This window comes from Ictalurus furcatus, chromosome 13, assembly GCF_023375685.1.
Source record: "Ictalurus furcatus strain D&B chromosome 13, Billie_1.0, whole genome shotgun sequence".
Lineage (NCBI taxonomy): Eukaryota > Metazoa > Chordata > Actinopteri > Siluriformes > Ictaluridae > Ictalurus > Ictalurus furcatus.
Genome location: NC_071267.1, coordinates 3,639,358 through 3,664,036, shown reverse-complemented (window position 1 = coordinate 3,664,036; position 24,679 = coordinate 3,639,358). Strand labels below are relative to the sequence as shown.

Here is a 24,679-nt window from a genome sequence, read left to right as displayed (position 1 = left end):
GTGCGCGCACGCATGTTCTGGGAAGTGTAGATCATGGCGGCCATGTCTGTAGGCCGTGAAGCATGTTGGGAGATCTATGATGTTCTTGTGGTGAATCCATACTTGTAAAAAGTCATTGCACATTTCCTTATGAAGATTTGAACACCAAATAGGAATGGGAGTCTGTAGTTTTGTAATGGATTGTGGTGTAAGTAGACAACTGACTTGTTACATCAATAGAGGGAGGCAGAGAGCACTGTCTTAATCATAATCAGTGGCCATCAGCCCCACCTGTCTTCAGTCAACCTTGCCATACATGCAGTCCTCTTCAAAAGTATTGGAATTCTTTTGCTTTTGCTATACATTGAAGACATTTGGGTTTGAGTTCAAAAGATGAATATGAGACAACAGATCAACATTGAAGCTTTAATTTCCTGATATATACATCTAGATGTGTTAAACAACTTAGAACATTTTGAGGTGAGCAAAAATATTGGAACAGATAGTCTTCAAGGAAATCAAAGTAAATAAGACTATTTGGTTGCATATCCCTTCCTTGCAATAAATAAATCAAGCACCAATCCACTGACATCACCAAATTGTTACACTCTTCTTTTAGGTGCTTTTCCAGGCTTTTACCACAGCTTCTTTCAATTGTTGTTTGTTTTGAGGGGTTTCCCCTTTTAGTCTCCTCTGCAGGAGGTGAAATGCATGCTCAAATACACAAATCCCAAAATAAAGTGGAAAGATTACCTAGAATGTGGAGGTTATAATAACAGCAAAGGGGGACTAAATCTGTAATGGGATATTCAACAAGCACATATGGGTTTGATGGTATTGTTGGGTTTTGTTTCCATCTTCACACCAACACACAATCAATGCGATGCAGACAAATTATGACCACACGCTACCAAGCCCCTGAAATAATAGCCTGTCCAGGTAGGTATAAAGGGCGTTGGCACATTTATAACACACATTTGCCGGCAACTGAACTTGTTCTTCCAGCAACCAACAATCACAGTGTAGCAAAGGATTCAAGCACTGGACATGGTTCTATAGACAGGAAGTGATGTGTATAAAGAATCAGTGCACCCTCTAGTGGGCATGTGCAACAGCGCCTCCAACAAACTTTGCCAAATTCACCATAACCTTCAATGGTCACCATCCCGGTGAACACTGAGAGTCCCATGAGTAGAACGCCTAAAGGATGTCCTAGAAACTAAACCCATTCCTGTCTGATCAAGTGACTGAGCTATATGAAGATCTAGAGAAGTTTCTAAATTCAACTCTTGCTCTCGTGTGGTCACCTGGGGTTGAGATGCTAAAGATGAACCTATACTCATAAGAGAGTAATCATTTTGTACCCCTGTTGGACTAGACTGAAGCACTGAGGGCTGAGAACTAGAATCAACATAGACTTGACCCTCAGAGTTCCTTACACCCGTTCTCGTGTGGACTATGGCCACTTGTGAATAATCTCCAATTCTAGGTCCTTCTGGCTCGACTCACTCCTGGGGATGGAAAGGGCCAGTAGACCTGACCCATTGGTTTACCTGGCATATTGTTGCCAGGTAAGAACAGGCTTAAGTTCTAAGCAATGGACAGTTTTAATGGGTCCATCTTCTCCATGTGGTCTGATCTTATACAGCGTTCCCACTTCATCAATGTAGGCCACAATCTCAAACACAGTGGAGCGCCAGACATCCTGAGTCTTACGGCAACCACGCAAATGATTCTTACAATACACTAAAGTGCCAGGGGGTAGTATTGCTACTGAGTCAGGGCAATTGGTCCTATGGTGAATGACCAGTCTCCAAGTGCCTTCGGGAACTGGTATAAATGGAGGTCAAAAACTTTTGGTGTTGGTCCACCCAATCTGAATGGGCTCCATCTTCTTCACTACCATCAAGCAAACTATCCACTGGTAGCTTAGGTTTTTGGCCAAACATCAACTCATAGGGGTAGTCTTAAGTCGACTGGTGCATCAAAAAGGAGCTGTGGAAGCAATTCTTACCAGGCTACTAATTTCAGCTGCAAATCCACTGGCCACCCCAATAGCACCATTGTGCCCATTACCTTTATTCAAGGTCCCAGCTGAAACAATTGACATGGACCTCATCAGGCCATTAGAGAGATGCGCATGAGGGTATTGATTTGTGTTTTTCTGGTCTTATTTCATGCAACACTGTACAGAACCAGTGCCTCCATGCATGCTGAACACACACTGTTGCATAGGCAATTTTCTAAATCATCTCCTGGGTTGACCAAGACACTGTGTTCATGTCACAGCAAAGGTTGGCAGGTTGCAAGGGAAATTTTCCACTGTATTTTCACATCTATTCTTTGGCACAAACCTCATGAATGTGAAACAGTGTAAAGCGCTTTGGAACCACTACGGTTAAAAAAGCGCTATATAAGTGCAGACCATTTACCATTAACATGCCTGCTCCTGCCTCGTGCTTTGGGATCAGTCGACTGTACATTTCCAGACGTGTACTTAAGCCTCGTCAGTCTCCATCCCCGGGGAAGATCGTTGCCATTGTTTTGTACAGCAAATATTTTGTTACGTGTGTTGATTTCTCCTGTGTATGACCTTCTGCCTGTTCTTGGCTTTGTATCTGCTCGGTCCCTTTACGTTTAATGATTCAGCTCCCAAACTGCTGGAAATGTGGGACGGGTTCTAACTCTTCACCAAAACTGCTTTATCCTGGAGAAGACGTTTGAGGTGAGACTCCCGTCATATGCCAGTCCTGGTGAATTTATTATAGTTAATGCTGAAAGACAGAAGAGCATCAGTGTAAACACACATCAGCAGCATAAACACCAACACACACACACACACACACACATTATTCAGTATGATACAGTAGAGTAGAGTAAAGAGACAGTAAGTCAGTAACTCACTATAATGTCTCCAGTTTACAGTATGGATCCTTTAGTAGATCAGAGAGCAGCTTCACTCCTGATTCTCCTGGATTATTACCCTTCAGATCCAGTTCTCTCAGGTGTGATGAGTTTGACCTCAGAGCTGAAGCCAGAGCAGCACAACCTTCATCTGTAATACTGCAGTTATACATCCTGCAAGAAAGAAAACCTCCTCACACTTAACACACTCAGTTTTAGCTCTGAAAACATCAACTACACAAAATATTTATATACAGAACATTTACTCTCCATCTCACACACACTACAATGACAATATATCACATCACTACAATTACAATCACCACAGATGGAAACTGGATGTAGCTGTGTTTATTAAAACTCTGTTCTGTGTGTGTGTGTGTGGGTGTGTGTGTACCTCAGTGTCTCCAGTGTACAGTGTGGATTCTCCAGTCCAGCAGAGAGCAGCTTCACTCCTGAATCCTGCAGGTTATTGTGACTCAGGTCCAGTTCTCTCAGTCTGGAGGAGTTTGAGCTGAGAACTGAGGACAGAACTCTACAGCTTTCCTCTGTCAGATTACACACACACAGCCTGGAAGAGAAATGATGAAGTGTTAGATTTATTTATCTGATTGTGAAATGAGGTGTTTCCATCAGGTGGGAAATAAAGTGTTTACCTGAATACGAGGTTCTAATGTCAGGATAAAAAATATAAAATGAACAGCCTGTGTATAAACAATAAACTAGTATTGGCATGTTATTAAAGTAAATGTGTGTGTAATGTACACTGATCTACACGCTGTAGAAATAAATGTACTTTGTTCTGATGTGAGAAGTGATGTAGATATTTCAGCATTAACACAAAGCTGAGTTTCACAGAGACACTAAAACTCTTGGAGTTCATTGTTCTTTGGAGCTTAATCTAACTTTCACACACATACAAATCACATAACACACACACACAGAGAAAAACAAAGCGCAACAGCAGAAACAATGCTAATCCACACCATATAAAACACACACTTCAATGTTTTACTCATATACAACACTGGGCCTCATTTATCACACTGGATACGAATTAATTTCTTCATAAACAGTGTGTAGGAGCATTTACACAAGAACTCTTTAATGTGCAAATTAAAATGTAATGTTATGGAACATTTACAGGATGTTGAGAGAAAAGGTTGATGAGGTGTTGGATCAGAGTTAAATCGGTGTTGATTGGTCTCTCTTTGTGCTAACTAACCTATCACTTTTCTCGTCAGGCAGGCTTTACAGTCAACCTCTCTCTCTCTTTTAAATGGTGTTTGAACATAAATGTGCGTCGGCAGAATGTGTACACAACCACCCTACGATGGTAAAAATCCACCCACTCTTTTTTTATATTCCCAATAAATCATAAACAGAGTCGCAAAATGAGCCGTTTTTGTTTTCGCACTAACGTGACATCACATTGGAACAAGCCCCGCCCAGGGACTCTGCCCTATTAGCATAGCTCCTCCCCTGAGTGAGCTGCACACCATCGGCCATGTTCTCCACGCTAAGAATGAACACGAGAGTCTTCATGTACTCACGGCATCAGAGACACTGAAGACGCAGTGAAGTTTTATTTTTGAAGGAAATGTGCCCCAAAAATACCTAAAATCATTTCACACCAGACTACTTTGTGAACGAGGGTCAATACAAAGCAGGATTTGATAAAAACTTGATTCTCATGCATGGATCAGTACCCACTGTTCGTGATCCAGCTTCATATCCAGAAGACGGAAATATCGCACTTTATATTTTGGGAATGTTTGCAAATCGATTTTCCGAATGAGCTTGTTAGCCGATTCCATGGCTAATGCGGCTAAAGTGCCAGAGTTATGTCGTCATTTTTATTTTCAACCCGAAAACACACCTTTATTATGCACAATACAGTAAGGTGATCGTCTTTTTGAATATTGTGTAGGTTTTCTGTGAATCATTTTACACCAGGCTGTTCTGTGAATAAGGTTGTTAGCAGATTCCACAGCTAATGTAGTATCAGAAGCAGGAGCTGGTCTCTTCCGGAAAGGGGGCAGGGCGCAGCAGCTCATTTGCATTTAAAGAGACACACACCAAAACAGCCTGTTTTTGCTTCCACCCAAAAAGGGGCCTTTACAGTAGGGTATAAGATCTGTGGGGTATTTTGGGCTGAAACTTCACAGACACATTCTGGGGACACCTGAGACTTATATTACATCTTGTAAAAAGGCTTAAAATAGATCTCCTTTAATACTATATTTATTATTTTATTTTCCATTGTGAAGCACTTTGAGCTGCATTTTATGTTTGAAATGTGCTATATAAATAAAGTTGTTATTATTATTATTACTGTTGTTGGTGTGTGTGTGTGTGTACCTCAGTGTCTCCAGTGCACATTGTGGATTCTTCAGTCCAGCAGAGAGCAGCTTCACTCCTGAATCCTGCAGGTTATTGTGACTCAGGTTCAGTTCTCTCAGTCTGGAGGAGTTTGAGCTGAGAACTGAGGACAGAACTCTACAGCTTTCCTCTGTCAGATTACACCCCCACAGACTGGAAGAGAAATGATGAAGTGTTAGATTTATTTATATGATTGTGAAATGAGGTGTTTCCATCAGGTGGGAAATAAAGTGTTTACCTGAATACAAGGTTCTAATGTCAGGATAAAAATATTAAATGAACAGCCTGTGTATAAACAATAAACTAGTATTGGCATGTTATTAACCCTTAAGCCCCGACACTTGCATTCATTCCACCAGCAGGTATGAACACACCTGAGTTCAGCATTGATTTGTTTTGTGATCTCACACAACACAGTAGTGGTTAATGGCTCATATGAAAGTAGATACTTAAGACTTTAAGAATTAGCCGTTATTTCAAGTATTTCTTCTTTTACCTAACCTAACTGGGGCAATATATTCAGATTTTTTTTATTTTTAATTATAAAAAAAATATTTACTTGTAACACAATTGTTATATCTTCACAGCAAATGTTGATATCAACCCCATTCCTGGTCTCAAAGATGCCCCAAGTACTTCTCCATGAACACCAAAATATGAGGAAGTTATCTCTAACCACTAAAATTGTGTGTAAGGTTATCCAAACACAGGTAAAAACCTCTCCACAATGGCACAAAACCTCTCCAAATGGCACCAAACATCTCTAAATGACATAAAACCTCTCTAAATGGCACAAAGCCTTTCAAAATGGCAGACTTCTAGAAATAGCAAACATTTTTTTTTAAAGGCACAAAATAAAGTCTCCAAATGGCACCAAACCTCTCTAAATGGCACAAAATGAAAACAAATGGCAGTAGCATGAACCCTGTTACACAATGTGTAATTTCACACACACACAAAAAAGTCTGAAACATACTTATAAAATATAATGTTTATTAAAAATAGTTCCAGAGCCCCAGGTGAAGGAACACTTGTTCTCCTAATGGCTCAAATGATAGACACACGAGTGACCAGTAGTGACCAGTATACCTGCTGTATAAAGTTTTGCAGGAAGACCGCTAGAGCAGAGCGGCCATTTACTGATAGTTTCTCTGCACGGCCCTGTAGCGCCGTGCTGATTGCCCTGTACCCGCTGACACACAACTCAAGACCAACGGATGCACGCGTAAAAGGTTTGGTTGTGCTGATTACGCGTTTGATTTTCTCAGCCTCTGACTGGTCAATCATGTCGAGTTTGGGCTTGTTTGAAAGCTAGAAGTATCTACAATTGGTCCCTGTGGGTGTCAATCAAGTTAGATTGCCCGATTAAAATTTAGGAGGCAGGTTGTTCAGCATAGCCAAAGCAGATTAGCTTTTTTAGAATGTGTCTCAGTTCAGTTCATGGCTAATTACTAAATTCCAGAGGAGTGGGATATCAAAACACTTAATGCATTTTGAAGAGGACATTTGTGATTAAATATGGAACTTTGCGTTTGTTTTCTTCAATAAAGCTGATGGACTTTATACTGATGGAAATGTGCATGATTTATAAAACCGCGAGCGAACTGGATTTGTCTATGTAGGTAATGCAAGGTAGTAAACGTTTATACAAGTCTGATCTTGGGTTAAATGTTATAATTTTATTGTGGCAGTTGTATACGGTGTTTTACTATCAAAAAAGCTTTAGTCCTGCTCTGATTTACCTCTGTCTCAATGTTTTCGTGGAGAGGTGTGAATTGTTTGCCCAGCAGGGAGCTCAAACTCCGCCCCTTTCCCATCCCCCTGCTCACCAACAGTTAAGCACACAGCTGCAACTAACGATTATTTTCACAATCGATTTGTTGGTCGATTATTTATTTATTTATTTATTGTTAATAATCGATTAATCGTATTGGCGTGAACTTTCAGTGCCATTTTTTCCATTTATTTTAATTACAATAATTATTATTATTACTGTTGTGTGTGTGTGTGTGTGTGCATGTGTGTGCATGTGTGTGTGTACCTCAGTGTCTCCAGTGTACATTGTGGATTCTTCAGTCCAGCAGAGAGCAGCTTCACTCCTGAATCCTGCAGGTTATTGTCACTCAGGTTCAATTCTCTCAGTCTGGAGGAGTTTGAGCTGAGAACTGAGGACAGAACTCTACAGCTTTCCTTTGTCAGATTACACCTCCACAGACTGGAAGAGAAATGATGAAGTGTTAGATTTATTTATCTGATTGTGAAATGAGGTGTTTCCATCAGGTGGGAAATAAAGTGTTTACCTGAATACAAGGTTCTAATGTCAGGATAAAATATAAAATGAACAGCCTGTGTATAAACAATAAACTAGTATTGGCATGTTATTAACCCCTTAAGCCCCGACACTTGCGTTCATTCCACCGGCAGGTATGAACACATACCTGAGTTCAGCATTGATTTGTTTTGTGATCTCACACAACACAGTAGTGGTTAATGGCTCATATGAAAGTAGACACTTAAGACATTAAGAATTAGCAGTTATTTCAAGTATTTCTTCTTTTACCTAGCCTACCTGGGGCAATATATTCAGAATTTTCTTTTTTTTTTTTTTAAATTATAAAAAAAATATTTACTTTGAACACAATTGTTATATCTTCACAGCAAATGTTGATATCAACCCCATTCCTGGTCTCAAAGATGCCCCAAGTACTTGTCCATGAACACCAAAATATGAGGAAGTTATCTCTAACCACTAAAATTGTGTGTAAGGTTATCCAAACACAGGTAAAAACCTCTCCAAATGGCACCAAACATCTCTAAATGACACAAAGCCCTTAAAAATGGCAGACTTCTAGAAATAGCAAACAATTTTTTTTTTAAGGGCACAAAATAACCTCTCCAAATGGCACAAAATGAAAACAAATGGCAGTAGCATGAACTCTGTTACACAATGTGTAATTTCACACACACAAAAAGTCTGAAACATACTTATAAAATATAATGTTTATTAAAAATAGTGCCAGAGCCCCAGGTGAAGGAGCACTTGCTCTCCTAATGGTTCAAATGATAGACACACGAGTGACCAGTAGAAAACTAGCAATCAGAAAAGAACTGCCAAACATGCAAAAACCTGCTGTATAAAGTTTTGCAGGAAGACCGCTAGAGCGGAGCTGCCATTTACTGATAGTTTCTCTGCACGGCCCTGTAGCGCTGTGCTGATTGCCCTGTACCCGCTGACACACAACTCAAGACCAACAGATGCATGCATAAAAGGTTTGGTTGTGCTGATTACGCGTTTGATTTTCTCAGCCCCTGACTGGTCAATCATGTCGAGTTTGGGCTTGTTTGAAAGCTACAAGTATCTACAATTGGTCCATGTGGGTGTCAATCAAGTTAGACTGCCCGATTAAAATTTAGGAGGCGGGTTGTTCAGCATAGCCAAAGCAGAGTAGCTTTTTTAGAATGTGTCTCAGTTCAGTTTATGGCTAATTACTAAATTCCAGAGGAGTGGGATATCAAAACACTTAATGCATTTTGCAGAGGACATTTGTGATTAAATATGGAACTTTGCGTTTGTTTTCTTCAATAAAGCTGATGGACTTTATACCGATGGAAATGTGCATGATTTATAAAACCGTGAGCGAACTGGATTTTCGTCTATGTGGGTAATGTAAGGTAGTAAACGTTTATACAAGTCCGATCTTGGGTTAAATGTTATAATTTTATTGTGGCAGTTGTATGTGGTGTTTTATTATCAAAAAAGCTTTACTCCTGCTCTCCGATTTATCTCTGTCTCAATGTTTTCGTGGAGAGGTGTGAATTGTTTGCCCTGCAGGGAGCTAAAACTCCGCCCCTTTCCCATCCCCCTGCTCACCAGCAGTTAAGCACACAGCTGCAACTAACGATTATTTTCACAATCGATTTGTTGCTCGATTATTTATTTATTTATTGTTAATAATTGATTAATCGTATGGGGGTGAACTTTCAGTGCCATTTTTTCATTTATTTTAATTATAATTATTATTATTATTACTGTTGTTGGTGTGTGTGTGTGTGTGTGTGTGTGTGTGTGTGTACCTCAGTGTCTCCAGTGTACAGTGTGGATTCTCCAGTCCAGCAGAGAGCAGCTTCACTCCTGAATCCTGCAGGTTATTGTGTCTCAGGTCCAGTTCTCTCAGTCTGGAGGAGTTTGAGCTGAGAACTGAGGACAGAACTCTACAGCTTTCCTCTGTCAGATTACACTCCCACAGCCTGGAAGAGAAATGATGAAATATCAGAACTCTGACCTCAAACAAACAAACACAGCCATAATCCAGCTAAAGTTTACCATGTAACAGAAATGTGAGTGTGTTTCTCTCACACACAGAAATCAGAGGACAGGACACCAGATCAGTACTATTATTATTATTATTATTATTATTATTATTATAAACAAATGCTTTATTATAATAAAGCATTTGTTCAAACAAAAGAGCATTCTGTTTTCATTCCTTTAAGGATCGTTGTAACTGATAATAATAATAATAATAATAATAATAAAAAATCATCAGTCACAGTGTTATTTAAAGGACTGAAAACATGTTTTTTTGTTTAAACAAATACTTTATTATAACTGAAACTTGAAACCATTTTTAATGAAAGTACGTGTTAAAAGGTCTCCAACTAAAAAATAAATAAAATAAATAAGAAATCTCCCGTTTGAACAAAAAGGAGCAGGATGTGCTATGGCTTTGTTTGGAAATATTTTGTTGCTGAAACAGAACAGAAACAGACAGTAAAATGTAAGACAGGTAATATTAACTTATTCTTTCTGTTAGCATAGCATAAATAAAAATAACATCAGATGTGTGAGCTTTAAAATGTCTAAAATAAATTAATATGTGCTGTAGCTGCATAGCCAGACTGCTCCTGTACCTTTAACTCTCTCTCACACACACACACACACACACACACACACACACAATGTCACATGTTGTATTCATATTGTTCCCATGGTGACAGTGTTATGTTTTTCTTGTTCTCAATTGTGAAGTTCTGTTCAGTGTCTCTTTCAAGTAAAAGGAGAAAAGAAAAAGTGCCTTTCACTGGTGTTTAGTTCACAAAATGATCAAAAAGCAGTCAAGAATACATGCAGTTATTTTGTAGAGATCATTTTCATCAGTTTTAGAGAAAAGGTAATAAATGGTGATGTAAGGTTTTGTCCATATGGCCCAGATCTCAGTGCAGACGTAACGTGTTAGTGTAAAAAGTGAAACAATCTTCTGTAACAATACCAGAGGTTTGTTTAAAAATGATTAGAGTAACTATTAACAAGCATTAATCCAAACAGTGCAGTTCAGTTTTACATTAAAATAACAAACCATGCAGTAATACATTTATAAATAAAAATACTCACTCAGCTTTTCTGGAGGCTTTGACCACTGGCAGCAGCTTCAGAAGACATTCCTCTGATCGGTCATATTTCCTCAAATCAAACTCATCCAGCTCCTGATCTGAGTTCAGTAACACAAACACCAGAGCTGACCACTGAGCAGGAGAGAGTCTGGTTCTCCTGAGACGACCGTCACCTCCTCTGTTCAGGTAAGTCTGTACTTCCTGCACTAGAGAATGATCATTCAGTTCATTCAGACAGTGGAACAGATTGATGGATTTCTCTGGAGATGGATTGTCCCTGATCTTCTCCTTGATGTACTCGACTGTTTCCTGTTTGCTGTGAGAGCTGCTTCCTGTCTGTGGCATTAAGCCTCGTAACAGAGCCCGACTGGACTCCAGTGAGAGACCCAGAAGGAAGCGGAGGAACAGGTCCAGGTGTCCATTCTCACTCTGTAAGGCCTTGTCCACTGCACTCCTGAGGAAATCAGACATGGTTGACTTGCTGAAGAAATGGAAAAGTCCAATGCGTTGCTCCACTAACACATTTGTCTTTCTAAAAATAAAGCGGAGAAATGTGTATAAAGCAGCCAGAAACTCCTGAACACTCAGATGTACAAAGCTGAACACCTTCCCCAGGTGAAGCCCAAACTCCTCTCTGAAGATTTGGGTACACACTCCTGAGTACACTGCCACTTCTCCAACATCAATGCCACACTCTCTCAGGTCTTCCTCATAGAAGATCAGGTTTCCTTTCTCCAGCTGTTGGAAAGCCAGTTTCCCCAGTGCCAGGATACTCTCTCTGGTTTGCTGAGGATCAGGGTCACATTTCTGATGGTACTTTTGGTCCTTGTGTTTGATCTGAAAGATCAGGAAGTGTGTGAACATTTGAGTCAGAGTCTTGGGGACCTCTCCATTCTCTGCTTCACCCAACATTCTCTCTAGAACAGTGGTTGAGATCCAGCAGAAGACTGGGATGTGGCACATGATGTAGAGGCTTCTTGAAGACTTCATGCATGTGATGATTTTATTGGCCAGGCTCTGATCACTGATCCTCTTCCTGAAGTACTCCTCTTTCTGAGGATCACTGAAGCCTCGTACCTCTGTTACCTGGTCTACACACTCAGGAGGGATCTGATTGGCTGCTCCTGGTCGAGAGGTTATCCAGAGGAGAGCAGAGGGAAGCAGATTCCCCTTGATGAGGTTTGTCAGCAGTACATCCACCGAGGCTGACTCTGTCACATCACACAATCTCTCATTCTTCTGGAAATTTAGAGGAAGTCGACACTCATCCAGACCATCAAAGATCAACACCACTGTGTAGGAGTCTAGTAATTCTAGTTTTCTCATTTCTGGGAAAAAGTGATGAAGAAGCTCCATCAGACTGAGATTTCTCTGTTTCATCAGATTCAGCTCTCTAAAGGGAAGTGGAAACATGAAGGTGACGTCCTGATTTGCTTTTCCTTCAGCCCAGTCCAGAATGAACTTCTGCACAGAGACTGTTTTTCCAATTCCAGCAACTCCTTTAGTCAGCACTCTTCTGATGGACTTGTCTTTAAAGAGCTCATTACATTTGATGGGTGTCTCCTGTGTTGCTGGTCTCCTGGACGCTGTCTCAATCTGTCTCACCTCATGTTCATTATTGACGTCTCCACTCCAACCCTTTGTGATGTAGAGATCTGTATAGATCTCATTCAGAAGTGCTGAGCTTACATGCTGTGAGATTCCTTCATTAATTCTTTTAAACTTCTCTCTCAGGCTGGATTTCAGCTCTGTCTGATACACAGAGGCCACAGACTCTAATAAACAAAGTAATAACATGTTTTAATGCAAAATCACTGAGCACAATATAACATGTAAAATTCTTTCAAATGCTGCTGTTCATTCCTGATTCATGGACTAAATATTATTGAAAGAACAGGACCACTTTACAGAGTAATCACAAACTGGACCACGAACAAAACAGAAAAGCACCAGATGTACATGATACTAAACTCATACTTCAAACTAAAAGTGTTCATATCTAAAACTATTTCCTCTCTCTAAAGTGAACCTGATGGAATAAAGCCATGACTCAGAGCTCTTACTGTTGTGCAGTGTGTTAGCGAGATCTGTGTGGTTCATGTTCTTCAGGACGTGCAGTGTGATCTTCAACGCTCCCTCTCTGACACTGTGCAGATCCTCCTCATCCTCCACCTCCCTCTCAGTGCATGCTGGGTAATCTGGACTCAGGACCTTCCTAAACCTCTTCAGCTCATTCTTTATCAGAGTGATGACTTTGTGTTCCAGCTCCTGGTTAGAAACACACAGGAACACATCTAAATATTATAATGTTACACACTGAGAGATGCTTTAATTTTATGAAAAGAAGAAAGGTCTCTTTCCATTACCACAGTTACAACTGAAATTTGGTCTGATTACAAAAGACACAAGCAATGCTGCTGCACATCGATAAACCTGTGAACTATCATTATCTTAAATAAAAACCTGCAACCTACTCACACACAAGTTACACACATTAAAAAGACACACACACCTTGAATATGGAGTCTAGCTGATTTCTGCTGATGTTTGATTTCTTCTTTTGTGGTCTGTGAACAAATAAAACACATGATGTAATATAGACTATATGTATTCATAGCTGCACAACACACTAATACATACAGAGACAGATATTTAACACTATCTTTTTAAAACAATACACTGATTTCAGGGTTTCCTCACTGACACTAACATGTTTATGAATAAAATAGTGATCTAGTCATTAATGTCCCAGGTGTAAATGTTGTTGTTTAGCACCACAGACCCTCCAGCTCAGGGACTGCAGGCTGAACTGAACTCTTAAAGCAGTTTTCCTCACTGCCAGTCCGAGAGCTGCAGCACTGCACACTTTAGTGTTTTACTGCTTCAACACCTGATAAAGCTCATGAAGGGCTTCATAATGAGACCAGTGAGTTTGATCAGGTGGAACACTGCTGTAAAACACCTCACTGTACTGACCTCCCATCAGGAGAACTGACTCCGTCTCTGAAGTTATTTGGAAGTTTCATTGACCGGTCACTCTTCATGGAGACATAGCTGGGTTCTGGTGAGTCTGATCTCTTTCCCTCCATCATTCTGTAATTAGAACAGAAATATCAGCAATAATTAATACTCTGCTGTCTCAGCACTGTTACACAATGTGTTCATCATTAAACACCAATAATTCCATCTTTTTAATTCAGCTACAGTCTGCACACTTATTCAAACAGGAGACACGCCTCATACCTCAGGAATTACACTGATGTCAGGAGTCCCAATCACAGATAACTGACTCAGCTGGGTCTTAAAGCCTGTAGAGTTCACTGACTCAAAGCTACACTGCTCTTCTCCTTCACATTACACAGTCCTTTTTACTCTTCTCTCAGTGAATGATTTCTCTAAACTGTTCTTAGATCAGATCAGTGATGTATTCACTGCTTTTAAACACCTTAAACCAAAGTTTAGTTCCTCTGTAAACTAGTGAGTGTTTAGAGATACAGATCTGTTCCCATGAGACGGTGTGTATTTATTGTTGGTGAATGGAAAAGTAACTCACCTCTCGTCTTTCTTTAAGTCCTGTTCTCCAGACACACTCATGTTGGAGGTCATGTCTCCTTCTCCAGATTACAGCAGGACACACGTTTACTTCACTCCAACATCGGTGTGTTAAATCAAACCCTGTATCAGCACAGAGTTCACTTACAGGAAATAGTCACGGTATCAAGTCATAAAACAACCTGTGTACATTCAAACTTCAGTACAAACCCACAAAACTCTACTGCATCTGGTGTACATTCAGTGTGTTTATATATTATAGCTTTAGATTTAGATACTCACTGTGTTTTTACTCCTGAAATGGTTTATTTTCCCCTCGACACAAAATGGAGCTGCTGACTTTCACTTTCACCTTCTTCCAGTTCCGGCAGAGGGGGAGGGGCAGTGGTGTGTGTGTGTCTGTGTGTGTAAATGAACAATATTTAATGGTGGATTTTTAGTGATTCTGCAGTAAAACATTAAACAGTAAAAATATAACAGCGTATTTTCACATGTTACAAAACATAAATACTCCGGTTTTATCTTCAAAGTGGGCGTCTCCAATCTTTTAGTTTTGTAATTACAGCATAGAAAATAATCCTGGAGGTGCAACTGTTTCCAATATAACATGACCTGCTGGTGAAAGTGGGATAATTTAAACAGGAAACATTGAATATTGAAATCATATCTAAGTATAAATTTTATCCCTCCCAATTTCTTGAATATTTCTCTGGGAATATGGAACCAGAAGTTGTTTGTTGTTTAGATTTAGATTTTAACCAATTCATTTTCAAGGTCCCATTTATAAAATCAAAACCTGATCAGAAAAAAAATTAATTTTCCTGATCCAGATATAATCAAAATTAACCTGATTGATCTTTTTAATAGCTCTAGTTTGAGTATGCAGTATGCTTTCCATTTTAGTTAAAATATTCTACCCAATAAGCTAATATCTCGTTAATAACGATGAGCGAAGTATACTTTGGCATTCATCTACTACTTTCCACACAATCATATTTACGCTTTCAATTGAATCTTTGGATATTTACATGCCCCAGTATTTAACTGTGGATTTTATAGGGATGCTGTAAGCCTCCGTTAAGCGTCTTTGCTGAACTGGAATTAGCTCACACTTATTCAAATTTAGCTTTAGAACGGAGGAATTGGAGAAAATGTGAATTGTATGTAATATCTTTTTGAGCTTCTGTTAGCTGCTTCATAGAGATGGTTGTATCATCTGCTAACTGGCTGGTGATTACTGGTTGCCCAAGTACCTTTAATGGAGCTATGTTTGAATTTGTAATAAAAAATAGAAAGCATTTCTGTAAATAATTTCTTTCATTACAAAGAGAAATGGAGAAATAGGGACTTGTTTAACCCCACGAGTGATGATAAATCGGGGTGAGGTACCTCCTGGTAAGGAGATCGAACTATTTGAATTTTCATAACGAGATTCTATAATGTTTCCAAATTTAAGGATGTCATATTATCTGTTGGTTCTTTTAACATAAGAAAAAATGGATCTTTAATACGACCCAAAAGTGTATATAGAAATTGAGAGTGAGATATTCCATGACCCTCAGTGGAAGCACACCTTGCATCCTGAGGTGAGGGCGGTTACGACACAGCATTCAGACGCACTTGAGCACACAGACGTATAGATGTAAGATTTACCACTTTGTATTTGAGGTAGGAATTTGAATATAGTAGCTATTTCAGCCCATGAATTTTTTTGCTGGTTTTGATCAACAATTTTATTGTCAAAATAATTATTTAGCTATGAAACTGTCAAATATGCATACGTTTGCAAGTTAGCTAGCACACCAAAATTGCGTGTATGTGCCATTGCTACGTGTCCATAAATGATTTAATGGTATGGTTAGTCAAAATGTTCACACAGAGATGAGAATTCTACAATATTTGAAGAGGGAAATATCTCTCTGAAAATCCATACCAGGTTTAGTTTGTTGCCTTGCAGTGACAGACACTTTGCTCTCCTCAAGCTTGGCAAGAGGCAAACAGTTCAGTGAGCCCTAGATACTAGAGTCTGACCCCTGTGCTTATTACAGAGAAAGCTCATTTTATTTATTGAACTGTGTTTCTAAAAGCTGTGGAATTGATTAATTTGGAGACTCCAACTGAGAAATCCTCAGAGAATGCAGGCAATGCAAAAAAAAAAACTTGATATGAGGAAAAAGTGGGGGACAAAACCTAGATTTTGAAATGTGGGGGACATGTCCCCCAATGTATAATGGCTCCTACGTCCATGTTACTGACATGTTTCAACAAGAATATAAAGAGAAATAACAAATGACAGTATATTAGGGCCGGACAATTAATCGAATATCGATCGCAATTACGATTCTGACTGCGCACGATTAAATGAACATGATCGACTGCGATATTGACATTTAAAGTTCGTCCTCCGCTCATAGAAAACTCCACTACAGATCAAATCAAGCGCTTCCTACACTATAGCCAATCACCATAGAGCGGCGCAGGGATGACATCATCTTGTGACGTCAAGCGCTTCCTACTCTAAAGCCAATCACATAGAGCGGCACAGGGATGACGTCATTTTGTAGTGCCAAAATCCCGAAACGGAATTAGCATTTTAGCCCTCGAGCTGCTAGCTTCGTTTCGAGCTCCAGCGCTTGCGCGAGGGGAAATCATGAAATTAGCACAATGCTAAATGGCACTACAGAGGTTGTCGGGGACATTAAACCTCATCACGCCGAACGGGAAAAACTTTGCAGATAAACTCAGGGTCCTACAGTGCAACCATTTCACTCGCATTTGTGACTGAAAAGTATTTTGTGTGACTGTGAATAAATATTTATTCTCACCGGTGCGAGTGACCTGTTCGGAGTTGTATAATACAATCGGAATAAAAGCTAGAGGAAGTCCAAAATACATCTACACCGAGTTACTTTCACACTGCTTTTCATCTCCTCAGTCAACCGAACAAGTGTGTAAATACTGCAGAGAAGTCATTATGATGACAAGTAACACTGAACATCATCTGCTTCTGTCAACTGCCTGATCTCACAACCGCCATCTTTTATTGATCCCGCAAAATGACCTGAACTTTCACCTGCTCGTGTAGACACAGTGGCTTCGCGTGGAGTAAATTAATAATAATGCTAACGCTACATGGTGGGTTTAATTCAAACTTCTTTATTAAATAATTCCTCACTAATCCTAATCAAGAGTAGCAACTGTTCAGTCTGTAAACATACAGTACACTGGCAGACATGGACACTGTACTAAAACTGATAAACAAAATAAAACTACTAAAATGTAAAGACAGAATATGTGCTTAGTTATAAATAAACCATTTAATTAAAAAAAATAGATATTATAAAAACTTCATAAAATATAAATAAAATGAGAAATTAAATAATGCTTAATTACTATGGGTTGCATTTAATATCAATTTGACCTTAAGCTTAGATCACTATTTCCTTAGAAAGCTATTAGCCTTTTTCCTAATATGAATCATTTTTGTGTTAGTCTACTCTTAATTAGGACTGTCTATTGTTTAAGATATTTTAAAATAAATATATTATGCTGTTTGTTTATCAATTAATCAACAGTATTTCTCATTGCTATTATTTTAATTCAATTAACAGTGACCATGAGCAGAGAGCTTACATTTAACTGTTTATGATAGACTTCCTGTATCTGGATCGGTATCGTTTGTAAAAATCCTGATCAGAGCATCAGTAATGAACACCATTAAACTAAAGCGCTTTGCATCTGACAGGTAAATGAACTTTTCCAATCACACACTATGAGATTATTCAGATATTTACACAATATACACAGAGCGGTTCGAGAACTGACTCCGGCCCAGAACCATGACAGTGGAAAATGTCTAATAGTGTAGCTTTAACTATATTTAAGACGAGCAAACTTCAAACACTGATGTTTATTGTATTTGTTTACAAGGTGGAACAGGTTAACGGTTGTTTTTTGCATACAGTCTGTAAGATGAACTGAAAATATTACATTTAGTTTATCAGAAGGCAAATTAATATTTCATGGATCACACTATGTTCCTAAATTCTGTCATAATTGACCAGCTCAAGTTTTCTCTTGCCTACTTGTGTGTTATATTGTGGCATGAGAAAACTTAATACATGTGAAAGTGCAATAAAAAATATGTTGTCACTAAAATCAATTAATAATCATGATAAATAATCAAGATCTCAATATTGATCAAAATAATCGGGATTATCATTTTGGCCATAATCGTGCAGCCCTACAGTGTATTGTTTTCTGCTACAAAAAGTCCAAATGTAAAAATATGGAAAAAACTTTGGTTTGCATTCAAACAAATACAAACTATTTGGACGAAATTAGGAATCGGTGGTTACTGTTTATTTATCACGTTGTTCCTGAGCAGTAAAACCCAAACGTTTGCTTGTGCATAGCGCATTTTACTGAGGACAGCTTCCTGAACCTGGGCGAGTACACAGCAGGTACACACCAAGGCTACTCCTGAAAAGTGGGACGATTCCCACTTTGCTCTGACAATCTTGTGCTTCTGAATCACAACCTGTAAGTATGTGTAAGATTATTAAAGAAAGATTATTTCATCTTTTAAAACGATTTTAGATTTTTATCTGCTATTGAGTTTTGTGTTGCGGCCCAGGGCTCAGTTGTAGACCACTGATAACATGCTAGCTAAAGTTTTGATATTCAGCTGTGGGAATTTTTACCTATAAACCTGCAGAATAACACCTATTCCCCTGTCTGTATTTTGTCTCTTTTTTTCTGTCGATTTCACAAGCCAAATTAAACCGTTATAACATCATATCTTGGTGGTTAAGGCTCTGGGTTACTGATCTGAAGGTCGTGGGTTCAAGCCCCAGCACTGCTCCAGACCCTTAACCCTCTCTGCTCCAGGGGCGCTGCATCATGGCTGACCCTGTGCTCTGACCCCAGCTTCCTGACATACTGGGGTATGCGAAGAAAATAATGTCACTGTGCTGTAATGTATATGTAATTAATAAAATAAAGACTCATTATATCCGAATATGTAAACATATTCGTCTTTGTCTGGCTGGAAATGGTACCATGAGCTACAAGTCTCAACACTTGGGGGTACAGGTGATCCTATTATAGTTTGGGGGACAGGAAACTCCAGGCTCTAAATGAGCTTGCTTCTTACGGAGGCTTTCTTTAACCTCAGCTAACTCATCAGCAGGCTTGACAGAGACAGTATTAGAATCAGCAGAAGACTCTTAATATTAATACTACAAGACTGTGCACAAGGCTGCTGCACCCCAGGGTGTTCACCCTCCTCAACCCACCACAATGCTTCCTGTCATGCATCTAGGAAACTCAAGGTAGGATCTTGAGGAAAAACCCTGTGTTACCATTCATCTAAGTTTAGCATTCTCTGCCTGAAGTTGATGCACCAAGTTGATGAAGTTGTTCATCCAGTGACTAAAAATCAAATTGAGGCAAACAATTCAAGCGCTGCCATTGTTCTACAGACAGAAAGTGACTCTAGTGGGCATGTGCAATAGCACCTCCAATCAGCTGTGCAAGTTTTTAGAGATGGAGTTTATCAGCCTGTTGATCTCTGATGGCCCAGTAATGTTTTTCATTTTGGTACCCACTTTTTCACTGATGCCAGTGTTGACCTCAGGGAGAAACTCAAGATGGTACTTCTCACTTCACATTTCTTGGACCTGAATTTCAGTTTGCACTAGGCTGGTGGGTGTTCCTTTCCACATTTCCAACACCTCAGCAGGAGGCTGATGGAGACCTGAGTCTGGGAAGTAAACCTACTTTCAGACTATGGTGACTACCTACATACAGTGAGGGGAAAAAAGTATTTGATCCCCTGCTGATTTTGTAAGTTTGCCCACTGACAAAGAAATGATCAGTCTATAATTTTAATGGTAGCTTTATTTGAACAGTGAGAGACAGAATAACAACAAGAAAATCCAGAAAAACACATGTCAAAATTGTTATAAATTGATTTGCATTTTAATGAGGGAAATAAGTATTTGACCCCCTCTCAATCAGAAAGATTTCTGGCTCCCAGGTGTCTTTTATACAAGTAACGAGCTGAGATTAGGAGCACACTCTTAAAGGGAGTGCTCCTAATCTCAGTTTGTTACCTGTATAAAAGACACCTGTCCACAGAAGCAATCAGTCAATCAGATTCCAAACTCTCCACCATGGGCAAGACCAAAGAGCTCTCCAAGGATGAAAGGGACAAGACTGTAGACCTACACAAGTCTGGAATGGGCTACAAGACCATGGCCAAGCAGCTTGGTGAGAAGGTGACAACAGTTGGTGCGATTATTCGCAAATGGAAGAAACACAAAAGAACTGTCAATCTCCCTCAGCCTGGGGCTCCATGCAAGATCTCACCTCGTGGAGTTGCGATGATCATGACAACAGTGAGGAATCAGCCCAGAACTACACGCGAGGATCTCGTCAATGATCTCAAGGCAGATGGGACCATAGTCACCAAGAAAACAATTGGTAACACACTACGCCGTGAAGGACTGAAATCCTGCAGCACCCGCAAGGTCCCCCTGCTCAAGAAAGCACATATACATGCCCGTCTGAAGTTTGTCAATAAACATCTGAATGATTCAGAGGACAACTGGGTGAAAGTGTTGTGGTCAGATGAGACCAAAATGGAGCTCTTTGGCATCAACTCAACTCGCCGTGTTTGGAGGAGGAGGAATGCTGCCTATGACCCCAAGAACACCATCCCCACCATCAAACATGGAGGTGGAAACATTATGCTTTGGGGGTGTTTTTCTGCTAAGGGGACAGGACAACTTCACCGCATCAAAGGGACGATGGACGGGGCCATGTACCATCAAATCTTGGGTGAGAACCTCCTTCCCTCAGCCAGGGCATTGAAAATGGGTCGTGGATGGGTATTCCAGCATGACAATGACCCAAAACACACGGCCAAGGCAACAAAGGAGTGGCTCAAGAAGAAACACATTAAGGTCCTGGAGTGGCCTAGCCAGTCTCCAGACCTTAATCCCACAGAAAATCTGTGGAGGGAGCGGAAGGTTCGAGTTACCAAACGTCAGCCTCGAAACCTTAATGACTTGGAGAAGATCTGCAAAGAGGGGTGGGACAAAATCCCTCCTGAGATGTGTGCAAACCTGGTGGCCAACTACAAGAAATGTCTGACCTCTGTGATTGCCAACAAGGGTTTTTGCCACCAAGTACTAAGTCACGTTTTGCAGAGGGGTCAAATACATATTTCCCTCATTAAAATGCAAATCAATTTATAACATTTTTGACAAGCGTTTTTCTGGATTTTTTTTCTGTTATTCTGTCTCTCACTGTTCAAATAAATCTACCATTAAAATTATAGAATGATCATTTCTTTGTCAGTGGGCAAACGTACAAAATCAGCAGGGGATCAAATACTTTTTTCCCCTCACTGTAGGAGACCTTGTGCTGTCTAGCCAATGGTCCTTTCTATACAATCGCATTCTAGTCAATATGACCACTGTATATTGCAAGTTGCCTTCCCCAGCTGTCAACTTCAGTGGCAGTAGCTATATCATACACTTTCTGTCAAACTGTCAATCAAAGTAGTCTGTGCTGATTTGTGGCCCTTTGTGCTTTCATGACCACCATTTTGGTAGGTAACCTAATTTATGACCAGTGGTGGGGGTAACCCTATCGACGGTATGAGTGGGTCAATCTGGGCCCTGTGTGTCTGGGCTGTGGTGAAGGTGTGTGTGTGTGGGGGGGGGGAGCCCCCAACAAAGGTATTTATGTTAATGAATCTGTTTTTTGGGGGGTAAAATACATCTGAAAAAGCGTGTCAATGGTTAATATTGGGTATGTGTTTGTGTTACTGTGTGGGGGTATTTCGTTTGTGTAACCACATTGTTAGAAAACCATGATGTTTGAATGTGTACATATATGAATAGAATATCTGTTTGAGAAATAAATGAAAACAAATGTTGATTACGTTTTTAGGGAGCCCGGTTTGCCTTTGAATAAAAAGCATTTTTTTTTAAAGAATCTGTTTAAAAGAATCGTGCGCATTACGTGTCTTTCAAACATAAACCTTTAGGACGTAAAAATTATTAAAAGAGCTGTTTAAAAAGAATCGTGCATATTACATGACTTCTAAACAAAGATCCTTTTGAGGTAAAAATGTCAAAGTGTTGGCTAAAAGAATCGCCGTATTGTTTAAACTAGAAGATAAGTTCGCGAGATGTCTTCCATACGCTGGGGTAACACAGCAATGATAATAAAACCAAATCACCTCTCTCTCTCTAAACCCCGCCCTTACACACGTGTTTCAGACACACCTTTCTCTCACTCTCTAAACCCCGCCCATACACGTGTTTCACCGGCAGACAGTTTCTGTAGGATATGTGCATCTAATTTATGACTCTACAAGTCAATTCTGCATGTGCACCTAATTTATGATCTTTGTGTTTTCCTGACCGACAGTTTGTAGGTACACCTAATTTATGACTGTGTTTTTCCTGACCAGGAGTTTTGTGGGGGAGACACTTATTCTATGACCAGGGTCATGGTGTAATCCTATCAGGTTGTTTATGATAATGAGTTAGTGTCTTGGGGTGTTAATGGATTTACAAAACCCCCACAAATAGGTAAGCACTGTGTTGAAAAGCAGAGTCAGTTACGCAGAAGTTTCTAAGATCTCGGCTGTGTACCAGTGTTTGCGCTGTGTAATTTAGACGAACCGGCGGGTTCTCATTTTACCTCACCGCTAAAGTTTTGTTTTTATTTTGAGGAATGCTTCAAATAGGAGATGGCTGTCTATCGCAACAGTAAGTGTTCTATTATTATTATTATTATTATGCATTATTAAGAATGTTTATTTATAAATGAATTCAGGGGTCTGTTGTAATGGTTAAACAGGTATCTAACGCTACAGGTGATGCTGACATCATGTCTATTCCAGACATCATAGACAAAATCAAGTCTCTGAACAAGGCAAGCGGTACGTACATGTGTTATTATTTTATAAGTATTCGTGCCTATGTGTTGTGTATGTGTAGAATGATTAGCATATACTTTTTATTTTACACAAAAGGATCGAACTCAGGCTGTGCGGCTCGGCGAGTCAGGTCGAATAACCCCGTGCTCGGTAAGTGTTGTAATAATTAGATATTTGACTATGTTTAAATGTGGTTTTATGTTTCTTTGTGTTTGTTTACTGCTCATGGATCGACACACGTGTTCCAAAATCATGGGTTCTAGTGTACGGCTTGTGTCAACGAAGCCTAGAAAGAATAAAATAAATAAAGAGTTTTGCTGTATTCAGAGCGCGTCTGGACAGCCTTGAAAAGAAACAGCGTTTTTATAATCAATCTGTAACGGATACTTTACAACAACACACCATCATGCATAAACATATTATAGCTACCCAGAGGCTCCTTGCTGGGGAGATTCCCCGCGTTGGCCATGACCAATATCTGACGACGGAGTTGTTACAGCAGATTGTACAATGAGTTAAAAACACCAAACTCGGGTGAGTTGTACAATACGTTTTTTTATACATCTGTGTGTTTACTTGTAGTAATTACTGATTCCTATCTGTTTATGTTGTCCCCCTATCTATATAGAGGAGAAATAAGTCACAAACATGACGGTCGGGTTACTTCCACGAGAGCTTTGCTCGAATCAATTGTCAAAAATACAACAATACACACAAACAAACAGTGAACCTAAAGTGCATTAAACATTATTTAAATAAAAGTACACATAAAAATACGACTTTCAAGTCCAAATTACGGCTAAACACAAGCTAGCGCTTTTCTGGTTTTCCGTGCAAGGCGAGGACGCGCGCGCGCGCGCGCGCACACACACACACACACACACACACACACACACACGACAATACTTACTTATCTCTACTCAAAAACTTTCAGAAACAAAATATTAAAATAATATAAGTACGTCTCAAAATGTCAGCAAGTTAACACAGATAAAACAGGTGGGTAAAACATGCACAACATACCTATATAGAGGAGAAATAAATCACAAGCATGACGGTCGGTGTTACTTCCACGAGAGCTTTACTCGAGTGGAAAATTACCGCTTTTCCTCCAGGTATGTGGGCGGAGACTAAAGCAATCGATCCCAGAGTGCAGGATTCAGACCATCCTAATAGATGACTGATCAGCGTTATACTCACTTGAATCATCAGTGTATTAACACATTAAAATGGAACAACAGCGAAAAATAAACACTCTTTTAACTCTTTTTTTTAAACATTTGACTATTTAACTTATTACATTTACTGTGTGTGATTTTTTTTACTAGTTTTGTTTAAATAAATAAATAAATAAATAATCTTTTAAAAATGTCAAAGCGTTGTGGTGAAACAGTTTGTAATCAGGGAGCAGTAATTAAATCTAGAAAATGCGACCACGACGGTTTTTGTTCCTTTGAACAGCCCGGTGACACAGAGACATTACAGTATTTAATTCGGACAATGGAGGATCAC

The 24,679-nt window shown here is 39.5% G+C and overlaps 1 protein-coding gene across 1 annotated transcript; it reads right to left on the bottom strand.

Annotated features, from left to right (window-relative positions):
* Positions 1–391: 391 nt before the first annotated feature.
* Positions 392–24,246, bottom strand: LOC128616749 (NACHT, LRR and PYD domains-containing protein 3-like). Its single transcript, XM_053639542.1, has 13 exons — positions 24,191–24,246; positions 14,491–14,607; positions 14,210–14,331; positions 13,633–13,749; positions 13,169–13,223; positions 12,720–12,924; positions 10,658–12,431; positions 9,340–9,513; positions 7,307–7,480; positions 5,245–5,418; positions 3,281–3,454; positions 2,884–3,057; positions 392–2,753 (listed from the first exon to the last, which is right to left on the bottom strand). Exons 3-13 carry the CDS (start codon positions 14,260–14,262, stop codon positions 2,717–2,719), a joined length of 3,111 nt encoding a protein of 1,036 aa, XP_053495517.1. The 5' UTR covers positions 14,263–14,331; positions 14,491–14,607; positions 24,191–24,246; the 3' UTR covers positions 392–2,716.
* Between the last annotated feature and the right edge of the window lie 433 nt (positions 24,247–24,679).